The sequence below is a fragment of the Lampetra planeri genome, chromosome 18, assembly GCF_965212315.1.
Source record: "Lampetra planeri chromosome 18, kcLamPlan1.2.h2, whole genome shotgun sequence".
NCBI classification, from domain to species: Eukaryota; Metazoa; Chordata; class Hyperoartia; order Petromyzontiformes; family Petromyzontidae; genus Lampetra; species Lampetra planeri.
This window is the reverse complement of record NC_136124.1, coordinates 11,413,191-11,435,178: the sequence shown is the minus strand read 5'-3', so window position 1 is coordinate 11,435,178 and position 21,988 is coordinate 11,413,191. Positions and strand designations below refer to the sequence as shown.

General features: G+C 45.0%; 1 protein-coding gene across 1 annotated transcript in view; it reads right to left on the bottom strand.

Annotated features, from left to right (window-relative positions):
• LOC144723656 (myc box-dependent-interacting protein 1-like) overlaps positions 1-21,988 on the bottom strand; it is a 30,855-nt gene that overhangs the window by 1,938 nt on the left and 6,929 nt on the right. Inside the window, exons 4-16 of the mRNA XM_078602553.1 lie at positions 17,055-17,149; positions 16,199-16,294; positions 15,355-15,462; positions 14,977-15,069; positions 13,666-13,751; positions 11,850-11,925; positions 10,595-10,677; positions 8,835-8,949; positions 6,954-7,079; positions 6,038-6,151; positions 5,151-5,174; positions 4,115-4,237; positions 775-876 (exon numbers count right to left, since the gene is read on the bottom strand). Of these exons, the coding sequence (XP_078458679.1) occupies positions 775-876; positions 4,115-4,237; positions 5,151-5,174; positions 6,038-6,151; positions 6,954-7,079; positions 8,835-8,949; positions 10,595-10,677; positions 11,850-11,925; positions 13,666-13,751; positions 14,977-15,069; positions 15,355-15,462; positions 16,199-16,294; positions 17,055-17,149 (1,241 nt within the window). The remainder of the gene's footprint in view (positions 1-774; positions 877-4,114; positions 4,238-5,150; positions 5,175-6,037; positions 6,152-6,953; positions 7,080-8,834; positions 8,950-10,594; positions 10,678-11,849; positions 11,926-13,665; positions 13,752-14,976; positions 15,070-15,354; positions 15,463-16,198; positions 16,295-17,054; positions 17,150-21,988) is intronic.

Sequence of the window (21,988 nt, the reverse complement as noted above, 5' to 3'; positions counted from 1 at the left end):
CCAAAACACAAACATATCGGAGGGCTTTTTACCCTGTGACAGAATACTGACAAACATTTGAATAGATGCCTCATTTAATTGTGTAGATGGTGCCCGTGAGCTTCACTCACCATCTAAAAATTACGTGTCCAAATATCCGTTTGGGTTCAAACACATCCCTTCATTCGTCTGGGGTACCACTTTGTGTGTGACCGTGGAGGGCGGGGTGCAGATAAACCAATTGTTGTACTGTATTATACTCCAGCTTATATGTTCCCCACCTTCACCAACCCACACTGACCAGCATGGTGAAGTGTGGTCTGATAATCCTCCGTGACGAGCAGTGTGGGGAGGCCCTCGTCCAGCAGTTGATTCACTTTTTATGACCGCTCATTTATGAAACTTAAAACTCATGTTGGACACCCCAGGAAGCAAAAAGCCAAGGTATGTATCCACAATATTAGATATATATGATCGGTACTTTGAGATATATGATATCTCTAGGCTGAACCTTCCTTAAACTTGTGCGGATAAAACCACTTTATGTATGTTTAACTTTTTTCGCACCGTACGTAGCCAACCGTCCTAATCGGAGGTGGAAGGACAACAAACTAAATAAAAAAGCAGTTATAAAGAAATTAGTTTTCAATATAGATTTAAAAGTGCATAGCTCTAGTGGCTTCTTAATATCGGAAAAGCGTTCCAGACGGCCACATAATTGTATCTGAAAGCGTGTGACGTAGCGATTGTCTTTAAGCTGTTTAACGCCAGTATCCAGACATAAAGGTTTTCTACCTGCTCGTCACCACTGTCGGGGGGCAGTACGAACACCATATCTCCAAGCTGGAGGCCCAATTCGTCCGAATCCAGAGCCGTGTAGTTGTGCTGGGCCTGCACCTAGGAACACGGAGAGAACGGGATGCCACCACAAGCATGTTAATCCCTTCCTGTAATTCAGCACTTCTGAGGCAGCGTGGGTTTGTGGATCACACAGATGTTGTCAAATTCCCTTCCCGTACGCATCGAAGAACCATACCCTGGCTTGCCACGAGAATGCTGTAGACCAAAAACCTGGACTCCACCTATTTTGTCTGAATGGGATAGAGTATGGCCCCCTTTCACGTATGAGTTACTCCACTGCTCTGGTTTCCTCCCACATGGAAACACTCATTAAGTGTCGATTTAAAGCTTTCGTGACGGCAGGGATTCATCTTCTTGGTTCTTTCGGTAAAGTCACGTAGAAGGGAAATAATAAAGTAAAATTCTCACAATTATGTTTAATTTTTATTATTTTATTATTTCCCTTCTACGTGACTTTACCGAAAGAACCAAGAAGACTCATTAAGTGGCTAATACCTTAATATAAAGACACTGCAGAGCTTGGGAAATCACAGTGTGGCTGCCTTCCTATCTGTGGTTCCTTGAACCTCTAAATTGTACTCTATCTCTTCAAGAGTGAATAATTACTGTGCGTGTATTACAAGTAAAACTTATCATTATCTCTATACATTAATATGCGTGTTTGTCTGTCTGTAATGCTCCGGGACATACATGGAAAGAAGAACATAAGTTTGGCTGGGTGGCAAGGTGGGAGTGGTTTGACATCATACCACCCTGGTGAGGCGAAGAGGAGGGGTTGATGATTGGGCTGGAGTGGAGGGGCTGGGGAGAGGAGTACAGACGTCATTCCAGTTTGGAGTGAGGTCGGGAAGAGGGGGGGGTGATGACATACCTGTCAACCCATATGCTTTACCCGTATTTTTGTACAGGGAATTTGAGTTTTCAGTTCCACACGGCGTACAGCCGTTTCAATACAGGCAAACAAAAAATTATGTTTGTGTTTCTTCCCTTGTGATGGGACTTTGTAGGACGACGTTGAAATTTATAAGGGGGTGACCAATAAGGTCTGAATTGGTCTGTAATAAGGTAAGCACTGATAAGGGGTTGACAGATATGTGATGGCGTCACAATATGTTGAAGGTGGTGAGGAGAGGGGTGGTGACATCACTAGAGATTGTGGCGAGTTGCTGAGGAGAGGGAGTGACGTCACAAAACACGGGGGTGGTGGGGAGAGGGGTTGATGTCACGTGACACGGGTGAGGTGCAGGACAGGGAGTGATCACATCCAGAGATGCAGGAGTGGTGAGGAGGGGGGTATGACATCAAGAGATGCAAGAGTGGAAAAAACTAATTGCAAAAAAAATACGAAAACATTTAAATTAAATGTTAAATAATAACTTCAAAATGAATTGAGCTGCTGAAATATTCAAATGTTTTAAACATTAAAAAACTAAAGGTAAAACGAACATATTCGCTATCCCTTTGTGGCAGAAGTTCCGCGAGTTCCTGCTCGTTATACATAAATACCCTGCATAAACCGTGACATCAGGAGGATTCCTTAAATCACTTAATTTCTTCCAAATTATAGTTCAATTGTGTGATCGGCATCATTTTCACTGGACGAGAGATTTTCACGTGTAACGCTCACAGTAAACAGTGCACAACCCTGCATCAGAGAACGGCTCCAAAGTGTTCACCAAGTGTCTATCATAATGTGACCTCTCAAATATCAGGAATGATCTGTGCGCAAGTAAACCTTTTGTTTGAATATTGAGTGTTGGGAACCCAGATTATTCACGGAGGGTTGCCTAGATTCAAACCCAGGGTCTCAAGTCAGTGGTTCTGGATCAGCTCGCCATCTATCCATGACAAAGGTCCCTTCTTCCCCCCCCCCTTCCACGTATAACCTTAACAGACTCTTGGGAAATATGCTGTTAGCAAGTAGGACCTATGAAGGCTGGCACAGCACACGAGGGCATGGGTGGCCAGTTCCATGCCCGACGGCCTTTGTATCCCGAGTTGCGATGTTCACACACTATGCAATTCATCTGAGGCTGAGTCAACCTAGGAGAGGTGGCCGTGAGGTGGGATTCAAACTCGGATCACTGGGTTTGTAGCGTAGTGGGCTTACTCCCTATCTGCAGTATCGTGAGGAGTAACACATTCACTATCTATAGTAGGTGAGCAGTGGCACATTGGTTCATGCATTGCACCCAGTCTTATCCCAGCCATGGCTAACATCAGCGCCGAGTGATATGGTCCTATCCTCCCCCACTCTGCTCCTACTAACCCTAACTCCAGCGCAAGGAGACCTTCATCAATACGTTTTTTGACAAAAGGGATGTGATACATTTTTTATATTTTACACTAATTCCATTGTAAATGTTAAAACGGTGTTTTCTGCATATTTGGTGCTCACATTTGAATGTGTTTGCTGTTTTGCTTTACATATTAAGCCCATATTGACTATCTATGAAAAAAAGATGTCTAATCTCAATGGGCACTTTACGACTAATGATTGACGGTCACCTAACTATATAAAGGTGTCCCTTGCTCTATCTGGGTTCGGATTGTGCAGTATGCGGCTAACCTATTTCTTCCCAAAATTCGCGATATGTGGTTTGAATTCACTCGTATGCAGCGATGTGGTCGCACGTGGGACAACATTGTGTGCATACAGCACTGCATGCGCTGCTCGGCAGGCAGCCGTCTCCTCGTGTGGTTTCGCTGTGCGCCCCCTCTTTTTGGACAGCATCTACTGCGTAAAGGGAGACCTTGTACAGTGGTACCTCGGCATAAGTCGTTAATTCGTTCCAGAAGGTAATACTTATACTGAAAATGACGTATACCAAACAAAATTTTCCCAAAATAAATAAAGGGAAAGGAAAAAATCATGTTCCAGAGTATAAGAAATTATATTTTATAATGGGGTTGTATAAAATAATTTAGACACTACTTATTACTAAAATGCATACATAAATTAAAATAAATGCATAAATAAATTAAAATAAATTGAAATAAAAGTTGATAGCCTACGAGGATGGTGGTGAGGAAGGGGAGGAGTCGTGAGCGGGGTCTACGCGGGTACGCGGTGTCTCATCCCGACCCATACAAGTTCTAGCAAGCGCGTCGTATCCCAAGCAAGATGTCGTATCCCAAGACATTTTTTTCTCGCTAAAACACGACGTATACCAAATTCGACGTATTCCAAAGCGGTCGTATACCGAGGTATGACTGTACTTCCAAGCTGTCGTTTGTAACTTTCACGCTCCAACACGGCAGACGAAGCCCTCACCTTGTACAGAATGCCTGGGGGCACGTCGCTGCTCTGGGCGGCACCTGTGAGGCTCGCGGCTGGGGGGCTCTGTGCAGGGACCTCGGGGGCATGGACCTCAGGGGCACTCTTCTCCACAGGCTGCTGCATGCGTGAAGGCAAGATCATGGTTAACAGTCATGCTTAAGAGGCCTGCATTGGTAGCAGTGTAAAAACCTGGCACAGCAGCGAGGTAACACTAACAGTGGTGAACCAGTTCCAGATAAATTTGCTTTCTGGTTGCATCATCCTTTAATAGATATACGATTGTGGCATCCAGGAAAAATTGTGTCGAGTGCACATGGTGTATAAACTGTAGAATTATCTGACCATTATATAAGAATTACTGTTTTTACAATGGGGTTGAGTGTAGTTTTCGGCAATTTAGCAAAGAGTGGATGTGGAAGGTGCAGTGGATAGGAGTGGTAAGACCACTACTCAATGAATCCAGCTAACTGCATTTGATTCAGCTAACATCAGTGGTGAGTGACGCCTAAACCAGTCCTGGCACTCCAACCACCTTAACCAACCACACTGACCAGCATGGTGAATTATGGTCAAAGAACCCCCCTTTGCCGGACGGTGGTGGTGCAACGCCCGTAGTCCAGAACTGCGGTGACGAGGGTCCCTGGGGGCATCGAGGTGCTTATACTCTGGTTTGCCAAGAGCAGGTGGTACAGCAAAATGTAGACTTCACCGGTTCCGTTTGTATGAGATGGTATTTCCCGCACGCATGCATGGGTTTTCTCTGGGTGCTCCAGATTCCTCTCACATGTAAATGAATAATTGATTGGCCGATCTTGCCTTGATATGTAGAGGATTGCATAGCTTGGGCAATTGTTGGCACCGGCTCAACGCATGGCTGCCTTCCCACTTGCCTGTGGTTCCTCACGCCTCTGAATTGTTTTTTATGTGAGAGTAAATTGACGAAGGGCTGTATTTTTACATGTTGTCATTATTATCATCGAGCAGTCTTACTCCGTTTCAATAATATTTTCATCTGAAGCTGCCAACTTACCTCCCAACTCAAATCCAACAATGTCTGACAGCATTAGGAGAGATGACAGGTCAGCAAAATATCTAAGAAAAGTGAATGTAGACAACGTTATAGTGAGCATTAAACTTATATAAGTAATTGAATTCAGTATCGCATATATATATTCCAATTCTTAATGTAAAAACAAAATAGAATAACAAAACCAAATAACATATGTATCGATAGATCGAGAATAAATAACATTTGGCACAGAATTGGGATGATTGTTGGCAAATGAGAATTGCTGGCTGACAAGTGGACAATTGGTAACATTATAAACATTTCAAACACCCGCCACTTAGAACGACAATTGGGAACATTAAAAACATTTCAGACACCCGCCATCTGGAACGATCTCCCACTCTACACACTAAGAATCCAAGCACCATCCACATTCAAGCAGTAGCTCAAGGCTCTCACCCATTCAGGCTCTCACCTGGTCCAGGCTCTCACCTGATCATGCTCTCACCTGTTCAGGCTTTCACCCATTCAGACTCTAACCCATCCAGACTCTCACCTGTCAAGGCTCTCACACCTTCTGGCTAGCATACGAGGGAATTTGGAGCTCTGGTTCTGCGCCTCCGAGTTCTCAATCGAATATATCGTCCAATTAGTAAAATATGTGGACGTTATAAATTGGGTTTATTATTATTAGCGTGAAGCTGGAAATGCTGATTCAAAAATATTTTACATCCTTAATACCACTTTGTGGTAAGTCAACAGTGGTCATCACATGTAGAAACTAGCCCCTGCCATATGGATGTGGAATTTTGCACCATTACTTCAAGGCAGGCAACAGACCTCCATGCAATACCTCCATGCTTGTTTGGGCAGGGAGACCGACTTAAAATGAGTGCAGTGAGACAAACCTGATTCATGGAAGAAGCCATGGCGACAGCGGATGAATCTGTGGCCGTAAAATGATCAAAGTCGAGATCCAGCAAGCTTCCGGTATCTTCACTCTTGGTTAACGGAACTCCCAGCTAGAAATAAGAGGGCATTGAAATGGTTATTTACAAAGGGGGAACAAGCACACTCCACAATGGATATATTTTCTGGATGTCCCTGAGAAGGAGACCACACCAGTGATCACAACTCACTTTAGAGACTGATATTTAGGCCAGGAGTGAAACTTCAAGATGCTGTGACAGGGCTTTGTATCTTGAACAGGATGGCCATTGCTGACTATCCACATTGGTTCTCATTTTATGGAGGCCACAGGTTTGATGGACTGAATCGATCCTCAAGTGGCATTCAAACTCACAACCTTTGGACTGCGAGTCACACTCTAACCACTTCAGTTATATCGATACATTAAAACATATCTATGTCTAAATCAGCTCGTCTCCCGTAATTCACATGACTTGTGTGGTCACCCCCATTCTGAATTCCTCCTCTCCCCACCGCCCCCTGTGAAAACAGTTGCTGCTCCGTGCAGCAGCGTGAAGGTCCTGATGTAGCCTCTCCCTCCCGACTCTCATCTCTCCTGACCGTTTGATCCCTTTTTCCCATTCCTTTTCCACATATTTCCAATTCTTAATCTTCTCTCTTCCCTTTTCTATTTCTATTTCCACACATTCATATAATTAACTCTACTCTAGTCCGCACTCTGCTGTACTGCCTTCTCCTGGTGAGCCATGGTAAGGCACCTAAGGGGAGTTGTGCACAATCCACCGACCCTCGCCTCCACAGTGCTGCATTACAGGCCACGTGCATAGCCACCACCGGCCAGCTCAAGTTACAAGCACCCATGTTCGCCAACACATAGGAATGATACACGCTTACCGTTGCATTAGTGGGGGCAGCAGAGGACATGAAGTTGTCATCGAAAAGGTTCACAATGGCCTCCTGCGTCATCTCCTTGCTGGGCGTCGGCCTCGGGGGTGGGGGCAATGGGGGGCCCTTACGCCCCTGCGCAGGAAAAACATTTTAAAGAGAAATACATTAAATATTTTAGGCAGGAAGTGAAAATGAAAAAACACATTTATAGATGATACATTATAGACCTTTTCAACCAAGGTTGAATTCATTAACCCTGGTGAATAGCGTTGAATAGAAATGTAATGTTTTCATCCAAGAAAGCCTCAGTCTCAAGGGTATTTTTTCAGGAGGGTCCTGCATGGGAATCTATGACCAATTAATGTTTAAGTATTATTTGTGGGAGGGGTAGATTACCTCGCTAGCACCCATTAAGCATACTGAGGGGTTACAATCAAAGGTCTGCACAGACGGGACATAAGTGAAGAAGAGCTCCATAGTTCATCAGATTCCTCCAGTATAAATACAAATGATCATTCTGATGCTATATAAAGGCATACAGAATCAGAAGTTAACTTCCCCGAGTAAAGCCCATAGAGCTGAAAAGCTTTTTAAAAGGGCGAATTGGCTGACAGACAACATCAAAGCATTGCACAAGTTATGAAAAATCTAAATAGGTTTTACCCTTTCTGGCAATAAAACAGGTGTTAAGATGTTCAAACACAAAATAAAATTCATCCTATTATCAGATTTGTTTGTGGTTAAGAGGACTGACCCAGAAGTGGTAGGCAATTCATCCTATTATCCGTGTTCACCCAAATAACGGATATCAGAAGTAATTTTTGCAGGAGAGGCAGAGATAATAGGATCCACCAATAGCACCCCTCCCCTACCCCTCCATGTCGATGACATGGTCACGTGCAGTGTATTTGTGAGACCCAATGCTTGTTGGGTTCTGGAGGCAGCGGTAGCACTACCACTTGAGCTTGCCCCATTCATTGCTCAACCTTCAACAATGCAACTTCAACCCTGATGATGCTTTGAAAGCCAAACTGAGTTTACAAGAAGTCACAAACAAACAACTCGCAAAAGAACCAACGCAGAAGATCCCTGGCTTTGATATTCCACGTAGATCATCGGCCACAACCCTAAACCGCATTCGCACAAACCATGGGAGATGCAGGTACTTGATGCACAAATGGAAACATGAAAACTCTGACAGTGTGCGACTGTGGTCACCCGGAACAGACCATGGAACATATAACAACTGAATGCCCAATTCACAAATACAAAGGAGGCATCATCACAGCAATGCATTCCGCTACTCCTGGTGCAATTATCTAGCTCAACCACCACAATGTATAATTATAGTTTTTACTAATCTAGTATATAATTACAATAATCCCCCCCCCTTCCACATCAAATCGTTGCACCTGATGAGTTGATGAGTTAATGATGACGTCACCCTGCTGCTGCTCTATTTAAGACCGGGAGCCAGAGCAGAGCCTCACCATTCTGGCGAATTGCCCGATGATGCTGGATGCAATTACCAGCGAAACGTCGTACTCAAAAATTGTAAATGTTGTGGTTTCACGCTTCAACACACCGGTGGGCTAAAGCAGTGAACTATTTGTCTGTTGTCAACGTGACACTTTTTTACTGATTGGCCGTGTCGGGTGGTGGAGGGTTACGATACATTTATAAATAACGCGATCTAAACCCAAAAACGTTGATTATGAATAATTATAGTTGATGCTCTCCATGTACATCAGCAATACGAAGAATAAGAATATTGTTCATCTGACCCAAGGTGGTCTCTCCAATTTGAGTTTTGCATCATCTCGGTCAGCGTGAATTCTGCCTGTTAGTCCAGCGTTCTGTGTCCGTGCGAGAACGGGCCCATGGTACCTGCATAGGCGACTTCAGCGGGGACGCAGTGTGATCGGGTCTCAGTCCCGCATCGTCGGACACCAGCGAGGTGGAGTCGTTCCCGTGTGGCTCCACAATGCTTGGAGATGGCTCACTAGCATGATTAAACAATTGCAATTCACAATAGCGTCAAAATGCAATCGCATCTCAAAACGCTTTACAAAAATAAAATAACTAATTAAAGTATTCCCTCATTCTTCATGAACTTGCTATCTGCAAATCGCATCTGGAACTCTACACGACTGCATCGAGAGAGAAAGACAGTGATGAGATAGAGAATGTGATGCGAGAAAGTGATGAGAGATAAAGTGATGAGAGAGAAAGCTTATTATTTATTTAAGGTAATTAATTAAAAAGTTAGGTTTTCGTAGGCCAATATCATTAACCACGAAATTTGCTATACACAAGCAGCTTCGGAGCATATCCCTCGCGAATAATAATGTAATAGTGTATTATACAAGGAGAGTGTGGGTGAAAGTGTAAAAAAAACTCAGCAATGTAGGCAATGCAATACAAAGACACGTTTTTTTATATCAGCATTTCTCCATCATGGTGGTGACTAGTAAAACAAGGAACATGTCGGTTTAATTGTCAAAGACACTGTATACCAAGTTCCGTTCAGTTAATTTTCGGGTTTCATCAACAAAAACAACACTGCTTCTCCGAAAAACGCAATAAGTCGCAGTAAAATAAATCTAAATTAGACAACAGATAAGAAATATAAAAAAATAGCTATCGAATCATAATCACAACATAAAATTACATATATTTTTAAAAATTAAGTTCAATATAGATTATCATAAAAAACTACACTGTATTTCGAAAAAGATAGGAATGAAAATCTTCCATTGTAATTATAATGCAGATATAGCCTCAAACACGTTCGCATTATAGTGTTATGCACCCTCCCCAACTCTCTCCCATGCAACAGAGACTTGTACCTCAATGGGCCCCCGACCTTTTTACGAGTAGAATAAAGGACATGCATAAAAGATGTAGCAGTGACACAGTGGACAATGCAGTGCGCTACGTACCCGGCAACTCGAGTTTTGATATTGCCGGCCAGGGCTAACGTCAGCGGAGAATGGTATCTATACCGGTCCTGCCTCCCCCACTCTGACCACTCCCTTCAACAACCCACACTGATGGGAGCGTGGCGAAATGTGGTCAAACAAATCCCATGAACGACAAGGCACAGGGAGGCCTTCATCCAGCAGCGGATTGCGAAAGAGCTATACATTAATTATTAAGTATGTGAGATAATAATACATTGTCAGATAGTATTACATTGCATTACTTATGCGTACACACACACATATCTCAATTCTCAAGGTTACAAGATCTGTAGCATGACACAAGTCACCACAACTGATCGGGTCGTGAGAATTTCAAGCCAAATAAATGGGGTTTCGAGCTTAAACTATTTAACTTCTATTTTATTTTACCAGGTAAGGCCCACTGAGCTATATAGCTCTTTTTTGAGAAGCGACCTGGGCACAAATGATAGCTCAAACAAGTGGCTTATCATGTTGAAATTAATAGCTGCCAAAATGTTGAAGGAAAAACCAGGGGACCCGGATAAATATTCACGCTACCACGGGGAGAACATGCAAACTCCAAATATACAGGCGTCAGGGTCGGGATCAAACCCACGACCCCTTGTATACCAGGTGAGGTAGTTAATATCTCGCCACCGTGACAGCCTTTGCTTCGATCATCGCCAAAACGCTGGCACACACCTGCGAGCGCTCTGTATGTCGGAAGACTTGACGGAGTGCTGGTCGCCCAGCTTTATCATCACCTCTTCCATCTCATGGCTCAGCTGAGCAGAGAACAGCATAGAGCACATGCAGGGACGTCATTGTACGGACAGGCACCAAATATAACGCCCCTTTTCCACTGCATAACCAAGCTGCGCCAGGGCCCATGCTGAGGCCAGCTAGGCGCAGCTCAAGAGGTGCCAGGTTGCCTTTCAACTACACAAGCTGATGTCGCGATGTCACACAAAATGAATGCAGATAAATGCCTCTAAAACATTCATCTGTAGTCAAAATCTCCCCTCCTGATTACTTGAAACATTTCAAAAATGTGTATTGGTATGCATATTTAAGCAATTATGGCAGTTAATTATAAGTTAAGGATTTTCATGGCAAGAGTTCTTTGTTGGTTTACAACATTCGCAGTTTTACATTTTATTCATAAATCAATACTTGTGAAGCTTTTTATATATTTAAGTGTAATTGTCACTGCTTATTTTGACACCCCGTGAATACATTTACATATGTTTAGTTAGCGATATTGCACTCTGCACTGTACCACAAGAATTTGCATTTGGCTACGTACCTCCAATTAGCACGGTTGGCTACGTACGGTGCAAAAGAAGTTCAACATACATAAATAATGTATTTTACACGTTTTCCGAACGAAAGATTTTATTTTGTGCACACCTTTCTATACTTTTGTAAAACGGCACTGCTATCGAGGGGCTCTCTCGGCTGGATAAATAAAGGAACTCAACACAATCACCAATAACACTGTGGCCTGAAAAGTAAAAGATATAAAATCGGTGACGTTTCAGACCATGGCCCTTCTTCATAGGACATAAAAAGGTCAGAGAGACAGAGTGACTGCACTTAACACTATGGGGACATTTCGATTTAAAGCTTTTGTGACTGCAGGGATTCATATTCTTGGTTCTTTCGGTAAAGTCACGTAGAAAGGAAATAATAAAATAATAAACATAAAACAATTAAATTCTCACGACGTTTCGATTGCACCACAAGCAATCATCAGGTGTGAAAACCACAACAGTGACTTTACCGAAAGAACCAAGACTATGGGACGTGATGAGAATTACATTATAAAGATTATTTTAAATGTTTTTGTTAAATGTTTAAATATATAGATTGATTTGTATGACTATATATATAATTGCTAAATGTGAAACTACTGAACTACAGTTCTAAACACACGAGCAAGGAGAGAACTCACTACCTGTCCAATCTCCTTGTGAAAGTTTTCTTCCAGGCCGGCGATGTTCTTGAAGGTGCTCACGTAAAATCCAACTCGGCTGCAGAGGGGGTGGGGTGGACATTTTGCTGTGAGTGTTTATGAACATCAATAATGATAAGTCAAGTGCAGCTATGAAAATTACAAAGTGCACCTTCTATAGCAGTTGCTTTGCATGCATAAGGTCACATTCATTACACAAAGTGCTTGCCACAAATGAACCACAATACCCTTTGGTTCTTTCGGTAAAGTCACATAGGTATAAAATAAAATTAAATCACGACGTTTCGATCGCAACACAAGCACTCATCATCAGGTGGGAAAATCACAGCAAGAACATTTTTGCTGAACCACAATACCTTGCTGATCTCGTCAAGGAGCATAAACCATCACGCAAACTCGCACAAAGACGGTTAACTGCATCGCGTGCTTTTGCATGCGCTTCTGTGGCTGTCTGGAATGCTCTTCCTTCTGATATTAGGAAGCCACTGGAGCTATGCACTTTTAAATATAATCTGAAAACTAATTTCTTGAAAACTGTTTTTTGTCTTAATTTGTTGTCTTTCCCCCCGCACCTCAGATTAGCACGGGTGGCTATGTACAGTGTGAAAGAAGTTCAACATACATACACACGTACATTCTCTCTCTCTCTCTACATTTTACATAAGTTTATTCAAAGATATGGGTGAATTTAAAAGAGGTTTGACTTTGCTAATAGTGAGGTTTCAATTACTTTTAAAAAATGAGCAACTGTATATAAAAGCACTAAATGCATATAAAAATAAGGAACTTGTTTCAGAGATTACCAATCAGTGTGGAGATTTTTATAAGTTTACGAAGTATTTATATTGTACAGAATGGAGGAAATGTAAATAGAGCAGCTCCCTAAACTGCAAAGTAACGACATTAAAACTAAACGAAACAATTTTTATTTTACCAGGTGAGGCCCACTGAGCTTTATAGCTCATTTTCAGAAGTGACCTGGCCACAAATGATAGCTCAACGAAGTCGCTTATCACGTTGAAATTTGTAGCAGCCAAATACTCGAAATGCATGTTTTTAAATGTGGAAGGAAAAACTGGAGAACCCGGAGAAAAATCCACGCAACCACGGGGAGAACATGCAAACTCCAAATATACAGACGTCAGGGTCGGGATCGAACCCACGACCTTCTGTATACCAGGTGAGGAAGATCACGTCCCGTTACCGTGGCACCCACATAGACATTGCAACAAGGACCAGGGACCATCGTCACTGTCAGGCGTGGTGTCTCCGTGGCAGCCCCCGCTGGCTGGAACAGAGCCGCCACTCCACTGCACATTCGCAGCATTCGTTCTACACCGAGTTTTAAAAGACACTTTCGCGAGACAAATCAGCTTGGCTCCGCATATCAAGAGTCACGGTCGTTTATGTCTGTGAAATATGTTTTATTATTATACTATTATTACTCCAGCCTCTAACAACCAGTACTATAAAGGAACTCTATAAATAGAGAGATGGTCTATCGTTCCATCTCCCAAGGTTGTTTTGTTGTACTATGTTCCAAGACCGGATTCGGTTGCGTGTGGGTCAGACGTACTTCTTCTTCTTTAGTGCTGCCTAACGGCGTGTGCGACTTCACGATGATATTGGTCCCGGTCTAGCACGGCGTGTAGAGTTTGTGCTGCTGTTAATTGTAGCCATGTTTTGATGTTACTGAGCCATGTCGTTTTTGGCCGTCCTGGTCGTTTTTTCCCTTCGATTTTTCCTTCCAGGATTAGCTTTAATAGCTGGTATTTGTGGTCGTTTCAGACGTACACACCTGTCCAAAATGACAGGCAGCTCCTCGTGCAGGTCAACGTTGATCTCCTCAAACACCTTCTGTGCTTTCATGTAGTCCTCTTCTGCCTACACCAGGCATTCACACTGAATCTCAGCTGACGGCATCAAGACAGTTTACATCAGCGACACCACCACCCAATGCAACACTCGGATCTGCGGAATCCCATCTCATTTAATAAAATTAATCATGCAACTAATACCGCACTCAATATTTCATAGATATAAATGACCGTGACTCTGAAGCGCAGAAATAGATGACCTCTCAATCTCCCAACGTTGTTTCTGTTGCCGTGTTTCAAAATATAATTAAGATGAAAGATGCGATCTAAAACAAGTTAAGAAAAGCTTGAAGTATGATCAAATAATTCCCATGATGCACAAAGCGTGGGGAAGCCCTCATCCAGCAGCTAATTGGTGAAGTGCTGTACATACATATGTGCTTATTTAACACACCACTGCAATGCTGCCACTAAAGCACTAATTAAAATAACTTTAAAGTATTTTTATCTCACTCATGAAGAATCATGTCTTGTTAGGCAGCCCTGAACACACATCCCAGGTACTTATCCGTTTTGTGGGTAGGGTCTCTCTAAAATATCACGACAATGTGCAGAGCACTTAAAGTAATTGGACATTTCAATAATCTTTATATAGAAAAAAAATATTTACCACAATGTAATTCAACAATCTAACTAAAGCAACTGGTTCATAGTATATTTTTTGGGTTATGCCACTACATAATGATCTGATCAAATTTGTGTCAATAAGACCCTCCACCACCCAACATAGGCATGTGATGTACAAGCGTTTAACGATTAGTATTTCTTTAGTTCACTCAACGGTGAGTTGGAGTATAATTCTCACAACCAAATTTATCTAGTTTAGATAACAACGTTTAACTTTAAACTGTGTATACAACATCATCAGGACAAGATCCACATTGCAGAATAACAATTCCGGAGGTCAAACTCCTAAGTGTTATGTTAAAGCAACTGGAGTACCATATTAATATAACATTACATGTAACAGCGGTGTGGAGTGGTTGGCACGGGCCCTGTTGCAAGTAATGAAATAGGGCCCCCTGTCCAATTTCCTACTTCTTCATAGCCCGGCGCTTGCCCCCTCCTGCCCGGAGGCTCCGGTGGAGTTACTAAACTACTAACACGCTCGACAGCCATGCTCATGGGACATTATATACACCACGCCACCATAAGATCAACAGGAAAATTATGCGAGTTGTACACAGGTGAACCGATGACGAGAGTTGTGGACAGGTGAACCAATGTGTTACCTGGTTCTTGAGAAGGTTTGTCTGGGCAATGATATGGGCCTGGATCTTCCCCTGGCACCACTGAGGTGCAGCTTTTTCAAGCAGCAACACCGGCTGTTGGATAGAAACGACAACAGCATGGGAAAGTGACAATAACACAAGCAGAGAGAAAAGAGTAAACTCAGGAAATGTAGCCACAAATACGCTTTTCACCCACTGTCCACATTTGCCTATATTCGCTATTAACAACCTTATTTACTGTACAAAAAATCACACTTGACTAACTTTGAAGCCGTGTTCACGCTGATAAGGGGCAGAACAAGGCAGGTGAGCGCTTCAGTCACTGTGAAAGTCTACAGTGTTGTGAAGCCGTTAACGATGATGTTTGTAACCAGATACCTTGGCCACTTTGATATCGTCCCTCTTCTTTGCGTTCTGTAGTGACTCCAGATGGTGCCTCGCGCTGTCATAATCCACCAGCTTGCGCCCACGTTTGGCAATGCGAGACTGTCGTGGGACAGAGAGGAGTATCAGTCACACGATGTAATACATATCATGGGACCTTTTTGCCAGTATCAAAGTATGAAAAATAATAATAGGTTTGACCCTTTCTGGAAAAAAAAACAGGTGTTCAGATGTTCAAACACCAAATACATAATTTTTGCAAGAAATAAAGTCTGCGCTAACCAAGTCTGCACTAGCCACCCATACGAACACCATCTAGGCTCAACACTGCTTAGCTCAGAGATCTGAGAACATGGGCCACATTCCAGGTGATTTGGTAAAAGGCATCACATGCAGTGCAACTACAGTCTCTTGCATGAAATGCTGTTGTTGTTGTTGCTGTTCGTGACAGGACGATGACACTGGTGGTGGCAGTACGACGCGTTTGAGCAAGGTCAACTCAACCTCAAATGAGTACCTGGGTGCGATGTGTACACATCGCCAGCGCCCACCGCCGATTAACATGTTTGGCTACGTACAGTGCGAAAGAACTTCAACATACATACATGCATACACTGGAGAAACAAAGGCAGCCAGGTGTGATGCTAGCCACCCACCCCTTTGTGTGCCATGCCAGCCTTCATAGATACTCGCTAACAGTACTTGCCCCATCAGTCTAAGGCTATACGGGGGGGATCTTTGTCTTTGTGAAGATCAATACATGAGTTAATGGTCCTTCCCACATTTGTGCAATAAACACCAGGGTACAACATGTGCTGCAGTCATTATCTCTCTTTACCTTGATATCGGGGAACTGGCCGAGGTACGTGTCAAGGGTCAGTAGAGAATTGTCTACCAGCTTCTCGTGGAAGTCACCCCAGAGCTCATCGCCGTTCTGCATCACACAGGCATGGACAGGCACAATCACGGTCCCATTCTCTTCAACTGTGTGGAGCTCATTTCGAAGCGTCTCCACGTGAGCGTGCTGGTCTCAAAATTTAAAGACTGTGAGTTTAAATCCTGTTTGGGGATCAACTCATAAGGTCAATAAAATACACCACCTTTTCGGAAGTTTAAGATGCTCTTTAAATATGCCGACTGTTTTATGAACAGCATCTTGAGATGCATTTGCATTTATGCGCGACATTAATCCAAATATCATTGTATTATAACAGTGGTCATCCTGTGGAAAAGACTGGCCTCTGGCATGGGAATGTAGAGTTTCCTTCAACAGATGAATTTACCGAGCATTTACTGCTTTGCTTGAGCAGCAGATATTTTTCAAAAGAAACACGGAAATGTATAAAGAGCACAAAAACTTTGCGCATAAAATAAAACAACCAGCATTTCATTAAGAAGTGCATTGTGATTCTCTTTGTTTTCGGCCACCCATCGCAAGAGGATGAAAATGCACTTCTTCGTGAAATACTGATGGTTTTTCCACATTTCTGCGTGTTGTTTGAAACGTATGGTTTTCCAGCCTGCATTATAATTCCCTTATAATGGGTTTTCATTGTAATTTACATATTTGATTATTTTTAGCACATAATTGGTTTTTGAGCAGGGAGACGCTGTGACAGTTCGACACGGCTGTAATTTTTTTCATTATAATTTCTTCTGGTGGCAATTCTATCAAGTGTATGATCAATGCTTACCTGTGAAATGTCTTTGACATCTTCTTTTCCATACCAATCAGGCTCGTACATATCGAGGAGAGCTTCGTTCATTTTCTTAGACGAGTCGTGCATTTCTAAAGCAAATCAAGTTACGGTGAGAGTGAAGCCAAGTCTGTACAACTGTTAAGACGGATAACAATCTCTCATACTCCTAACCGTTGCCCCCTCTCATTGTGCACAATACCGTTTCTTTTTAACACGTAGGCATTCGCTACCAATATTATTCATAATCAACGTTTTTGGGTTTAGATCGCGTCATTTATAAATGTGTCGTAACCCTCCACCACCCGACATGGCCAATCAGTAAAAAAGTGTCACGTTGACAAAAGACAAATAGTTCACTGCTTTAGCCCACCGGTGTGTTGAAGCGTGAAACCACAACATTTACAATTTGAGTATGACGTTTCGCTGGTAATTGCATCCAGCATCATCGGGCAATTCGCCACGCTTCAACACACCGGTGGGCTAAAGCAGTGAACTATTTGTCTTTTGTCAACGTGACACTTTTTTACTGATTGGCCATGTCGGGTGGTGGAGGGTTACGACACATTTATAAATAACGCGATCTAAACCCAAAAACGTTGATTATGAATAATACCGTTTCTGCTCCTTTTCCCTACTTGCCCCCTTTCACCGGAACAAACTTCCCCTCCACATCAGGCAAGCACCCTCCCCGTCTAGTTTCCGCTCCTCCCTCAAGAACAACCTCTTCTCATTGGCCCATCCTTCCCTCCATCCCGAGGTATCCTCGTAATTCCTGTACCCACTAACCTCCCTCCCCATACCCACCCCTATTTACCATAACACTGTTAGCTACCCTCATTGTGCCACTCATAACCCTCGTAAAGCGCCTCAAATAAAGGCGCTACATAAATATAAGATAAAATGCATGTCCGACGTGTGTTAGGGGAGCACTGCGTTCTGTTTGGCATGTCCCTCTCCTTGTTCCACGTTCTGGGAGGCTCTCTAGGAATAAAAACAGCTCCACGTGTTTTCTTGCTCTTCAGGAACTATTCGTGAAGAGGCTCCCAGTATGTGAAGCGAAACATCGGACATCACGCTGGACAATGTGCTGTACAACCCTACTAAATATCAGACAGTTGTAAAGCAAAACAACGCAATTTTAAGTGAGCATTATCATGAATCTAGATAACTCGAAATACAGAAAGTTATACCAAATTACTTACGTTAAAACATTGTGGGATAGCTATGGGAATAAGTGTTTTTCCTCTTTTTCTGGTAACAAAACTAAAACCTTTTTACAAGGAATCATGTCTGCATTAACCAAAATACTTGTGGTCAAAATGCAAACAAAAAACACACTCTGATAATATATGTGTAATGGGTTCCGGAGACACATGTAGAGGTAACTTCTTTATTACAATACAACACTCCAACAGTCCTGATCCTCTGTTACAGCCTAGGTACACAGCCTAGGTACACAGCCTAGATACTCTACTCTGGCTACGCTCTGGAACTCGCCCTCACAAGGTCGTAGAGTCGGGAGTTCCAGAGTCCCACCACTGGCTCTCACATCGTCCCAGGGTCCTCAGATGGCTGGTCTTGGGTCTTGGGTCTTGAGCTACGACTCGCCTAGATCGTCCAGGGAGCTCCGCTTTTATAACTAGTCCCCAACGAGGGGTGGGGCCGTGTGCGCCGCCAGATCTCCCACAGAGCACACACAGCCCCCCCCCCCTTTGGCGGCGCCAAGGCTTAAGCGCCTGGGCCACCCGGGAATCCAACGCCTGACGCCAAGAGGCTTAAGCGTCTGACCCGCCTGGGAACCCACGCCTGGCGCCAAGAGGCTTAAGCGCCTGGCCCTCCCAGGGTCCCAGAGCCCCCAGCAGCCCCTCCCTTCTTATGTCACTACATTACCCTCCTCTATGTAGCCTCCAGCCGTCCCGGCTGTCAATAATTAGAAAGTTTAAATTAACGAAAGGGAGAGAGAGAAAAAAAATACGCGAGCCTCAACAGGAAAAGAAAAAGAGAACAAGAAAGCAACCATAAATACCATAACCAACCTGTACAACTTTACACTATATACAAGCATCAATCAACAAAAAGGTGAAGCAATGACACGTGAACAAACGACCCGCGGCACACCTAGCCCTCCTCGGGATCCGCATAGTTGGATGCACAACCACCGCATGGATGGCAGGGTTCCACACCACCCTGCCAGCCTCCCATCCGTCAGGTGGAGAGGAGGCGAAGACCAACATGTCGAGCATCCCTCTACACACACTAATCTGGACGTCTGTCTACGTCCCGGGTCGAGAAGTCGTACTTCAGGGCCGACCCATGTACTGGGCAAAGAAGTCGCACTTCAGGGCTGCTCCAGTATCTACATTTTAAAATATATATATAAAATTTACATGACACAAACAAAATAAATCTGCCTGCTCCTGCCCAGAAATGGTGGCTGCACGCGCGAACCACATCTCCAAGGCATCCCGTGCATGCGTCCCAGCAGCCCTCAATGAGGACCACCACCGACATTACATGTCAACCGTTAGCACCCCCCGCCTTTCCAACGTGGCGTCTCCATCCTAAAACGACGCACGTCGGCCATATCGGGGGGGAATTTCCGTGTTACCACCCCACCGCCTTTCCGACGCGGCGTCACAACCAGTAGCACGCGTCGACCATATCGGGGGAACTTCAACCCAGTCTCTCTCCAAGACTCGCATCGCAGCATATAGCTGTACCGACCGAGCTGAGACGACCCAATCTCTCTCCAAGACTCGCATCGCAGCATATAGCTGTACCGACCGAGCTGAGACCCAATCTCTCTCCAAGACTCGCATCGCAGCATATAGCTGTACCGACCGAGCTGAGACCCAATCTCTCTCCAAGACTCGCATCGCAGCATATAGCTGTACCGACCGAGCTGAGACCCAATCTCTCTCCAAGACTCGCATCGCAGCATATAGCTGTACCGACCGAGCTGAGACGACCCATCGTTCACTCCCTGCACAACATGCACCCTAACAACTGAGGGATACAGTCCCAACGTAACGGGACAACTACACCTGAACACCACGAATCTCCAGCCCACTGTTTCAACGCGCCTCGGAGTGTTTCAATCTCCGGGCCGTCAGGGCGAGCCTACTGCTCCAGACGCACCATGGAGGGTCTCAACCTCCGGGCCGTCAGGTCAAGCCGTCAGCGATTCCATGACGGGACCACACTCTCCGAGCCATGTGAGCGCACAGCCCACTAGGCTAGACATGCCACGGAGTATCTCTATCTCTGGGCTGTCAGGTCAAGCCGTCAGCCGTAGCATGACGGGACCACAACTCTCGTGTTAGACACGCAACACACGCTGGGCCATCCTGGTCAGGATCTGCACCCCAAGATATTTGAGAGCCAGCATGACAATTCCAAATCCTTGGCAGCATGTCACCATCTCAAGATGAATGCCCCATACAGTATATACATCGTTAACAATGACAGCACAAGCTATACATTACCAATCACGAACAAAGCGCAATACAAACCATACATTGTTAACAATCACAAGCAAAGTTTCGCACACACATTGACAACACTCACGAGCGAAGCTCTACACAGTTTACCCAACAACAGTCACGACTCCTCGACGACAACGAAGAAAATGTCAACAAAAAAATCATTAATCCGGAGCGCGTAAATGGACGAAGTGTCAGGGGCCTGGTCTCCCGACCTCCAACCTTTGGCCAGAGCAGCAAAGGCGGCGACCAGCGTGTCGGTCGATGTGCCGGCCCCGGCGCCGGTTACAGTAAGAATAGCGCCCTCACTGTCCGGTCGCAGCGCTGATGACGCGGTTTGCTAGGTTGAAGCCAGCTGTCGTCCAGCAGTGAAGGTCGCAGCGCTGATGACGCGGCGTTGCTAGGTTGCAAACAGCTGTCACCCGGCGGTGAGGGACGCAGCGCTGATGACGCGGCGTTGCTAGGTTGGAAAGCGCTGAGCCCAGAAGTGACGTTGCTCCCAGCGGTCATTGCTCCCCCGGCAGAAGTGATGACACACCCGGATGTATTTGTGCCGGGAACGGCTGCGGCGGGATGGCGCGGCCGCTGCGCCGCCTCTCTCCCTCCTGTCTCCGCCTGTGAGCGACGCATGTCGTCCAGGATGGAGACGGTGGCGTGGAGCAGCTCAGTGAGGCGAAGCAGCGTTTCCTCCATTGCTGCTCCCGACGCTGGAGGAGGATCAGCAGGTGTGGTAGACGGCTGCTCAGCCGGCGGTGCGGCGTCGTTGTCGGCCCGAGTTGGCTGCCCTGTCGCCGCTTGCTCCTCAACATCGCCGTCAGGACTGAAGGTACATAGCTTACTTCTTGTCTCCATTGCCACTTCTGACGCCAAATGTAATGGGTTCCGGAGACACTTGTAGAGGTAACTTCTTTATTACAATACAACACTCCAACAGTCCTGATCCTCTGTTACAGCCTAGGTACACAGCCTAGGTACACAGCCTAGATACTCTACTCTGGCTACGCTCTGGAACTCGCCCTCACAAGGTCGTAGAGTCGGGAGTTCCAGAGTCCCACCACTGGCTCTCACATCGTCCCAGGGTCCTCAGATGGCTGGTCTTGGGTCTTGGGTCTTGAGCTACGACTCGCCTAAATCGTCCAGGGAGCTCCGCTTTTATAACTAGTCCTCAACGAGGGGTGGGGCCGTGTGCGCCCCCAGATCTCCCACAGAGCACACACAGCCCCCCCCTTTGGCGGCGCCAAGGCTTAAGCGCCTGGGCCACCCGGGAACCCAACGCCTGACACCAAGAGGCTTAAGCGTCTGACCCGCCTGGGAACCCACGCCTGGCGCCAAGAGGCTTAAGCGCCTGGCCCTCCCAGGGTCCCAGAGCCCCCAGCAGCCCCTCCCTTCTTATGTCACTACATATGCATTGCCCTTGAAACTGATTGGTCCACACCAGAGACGGCT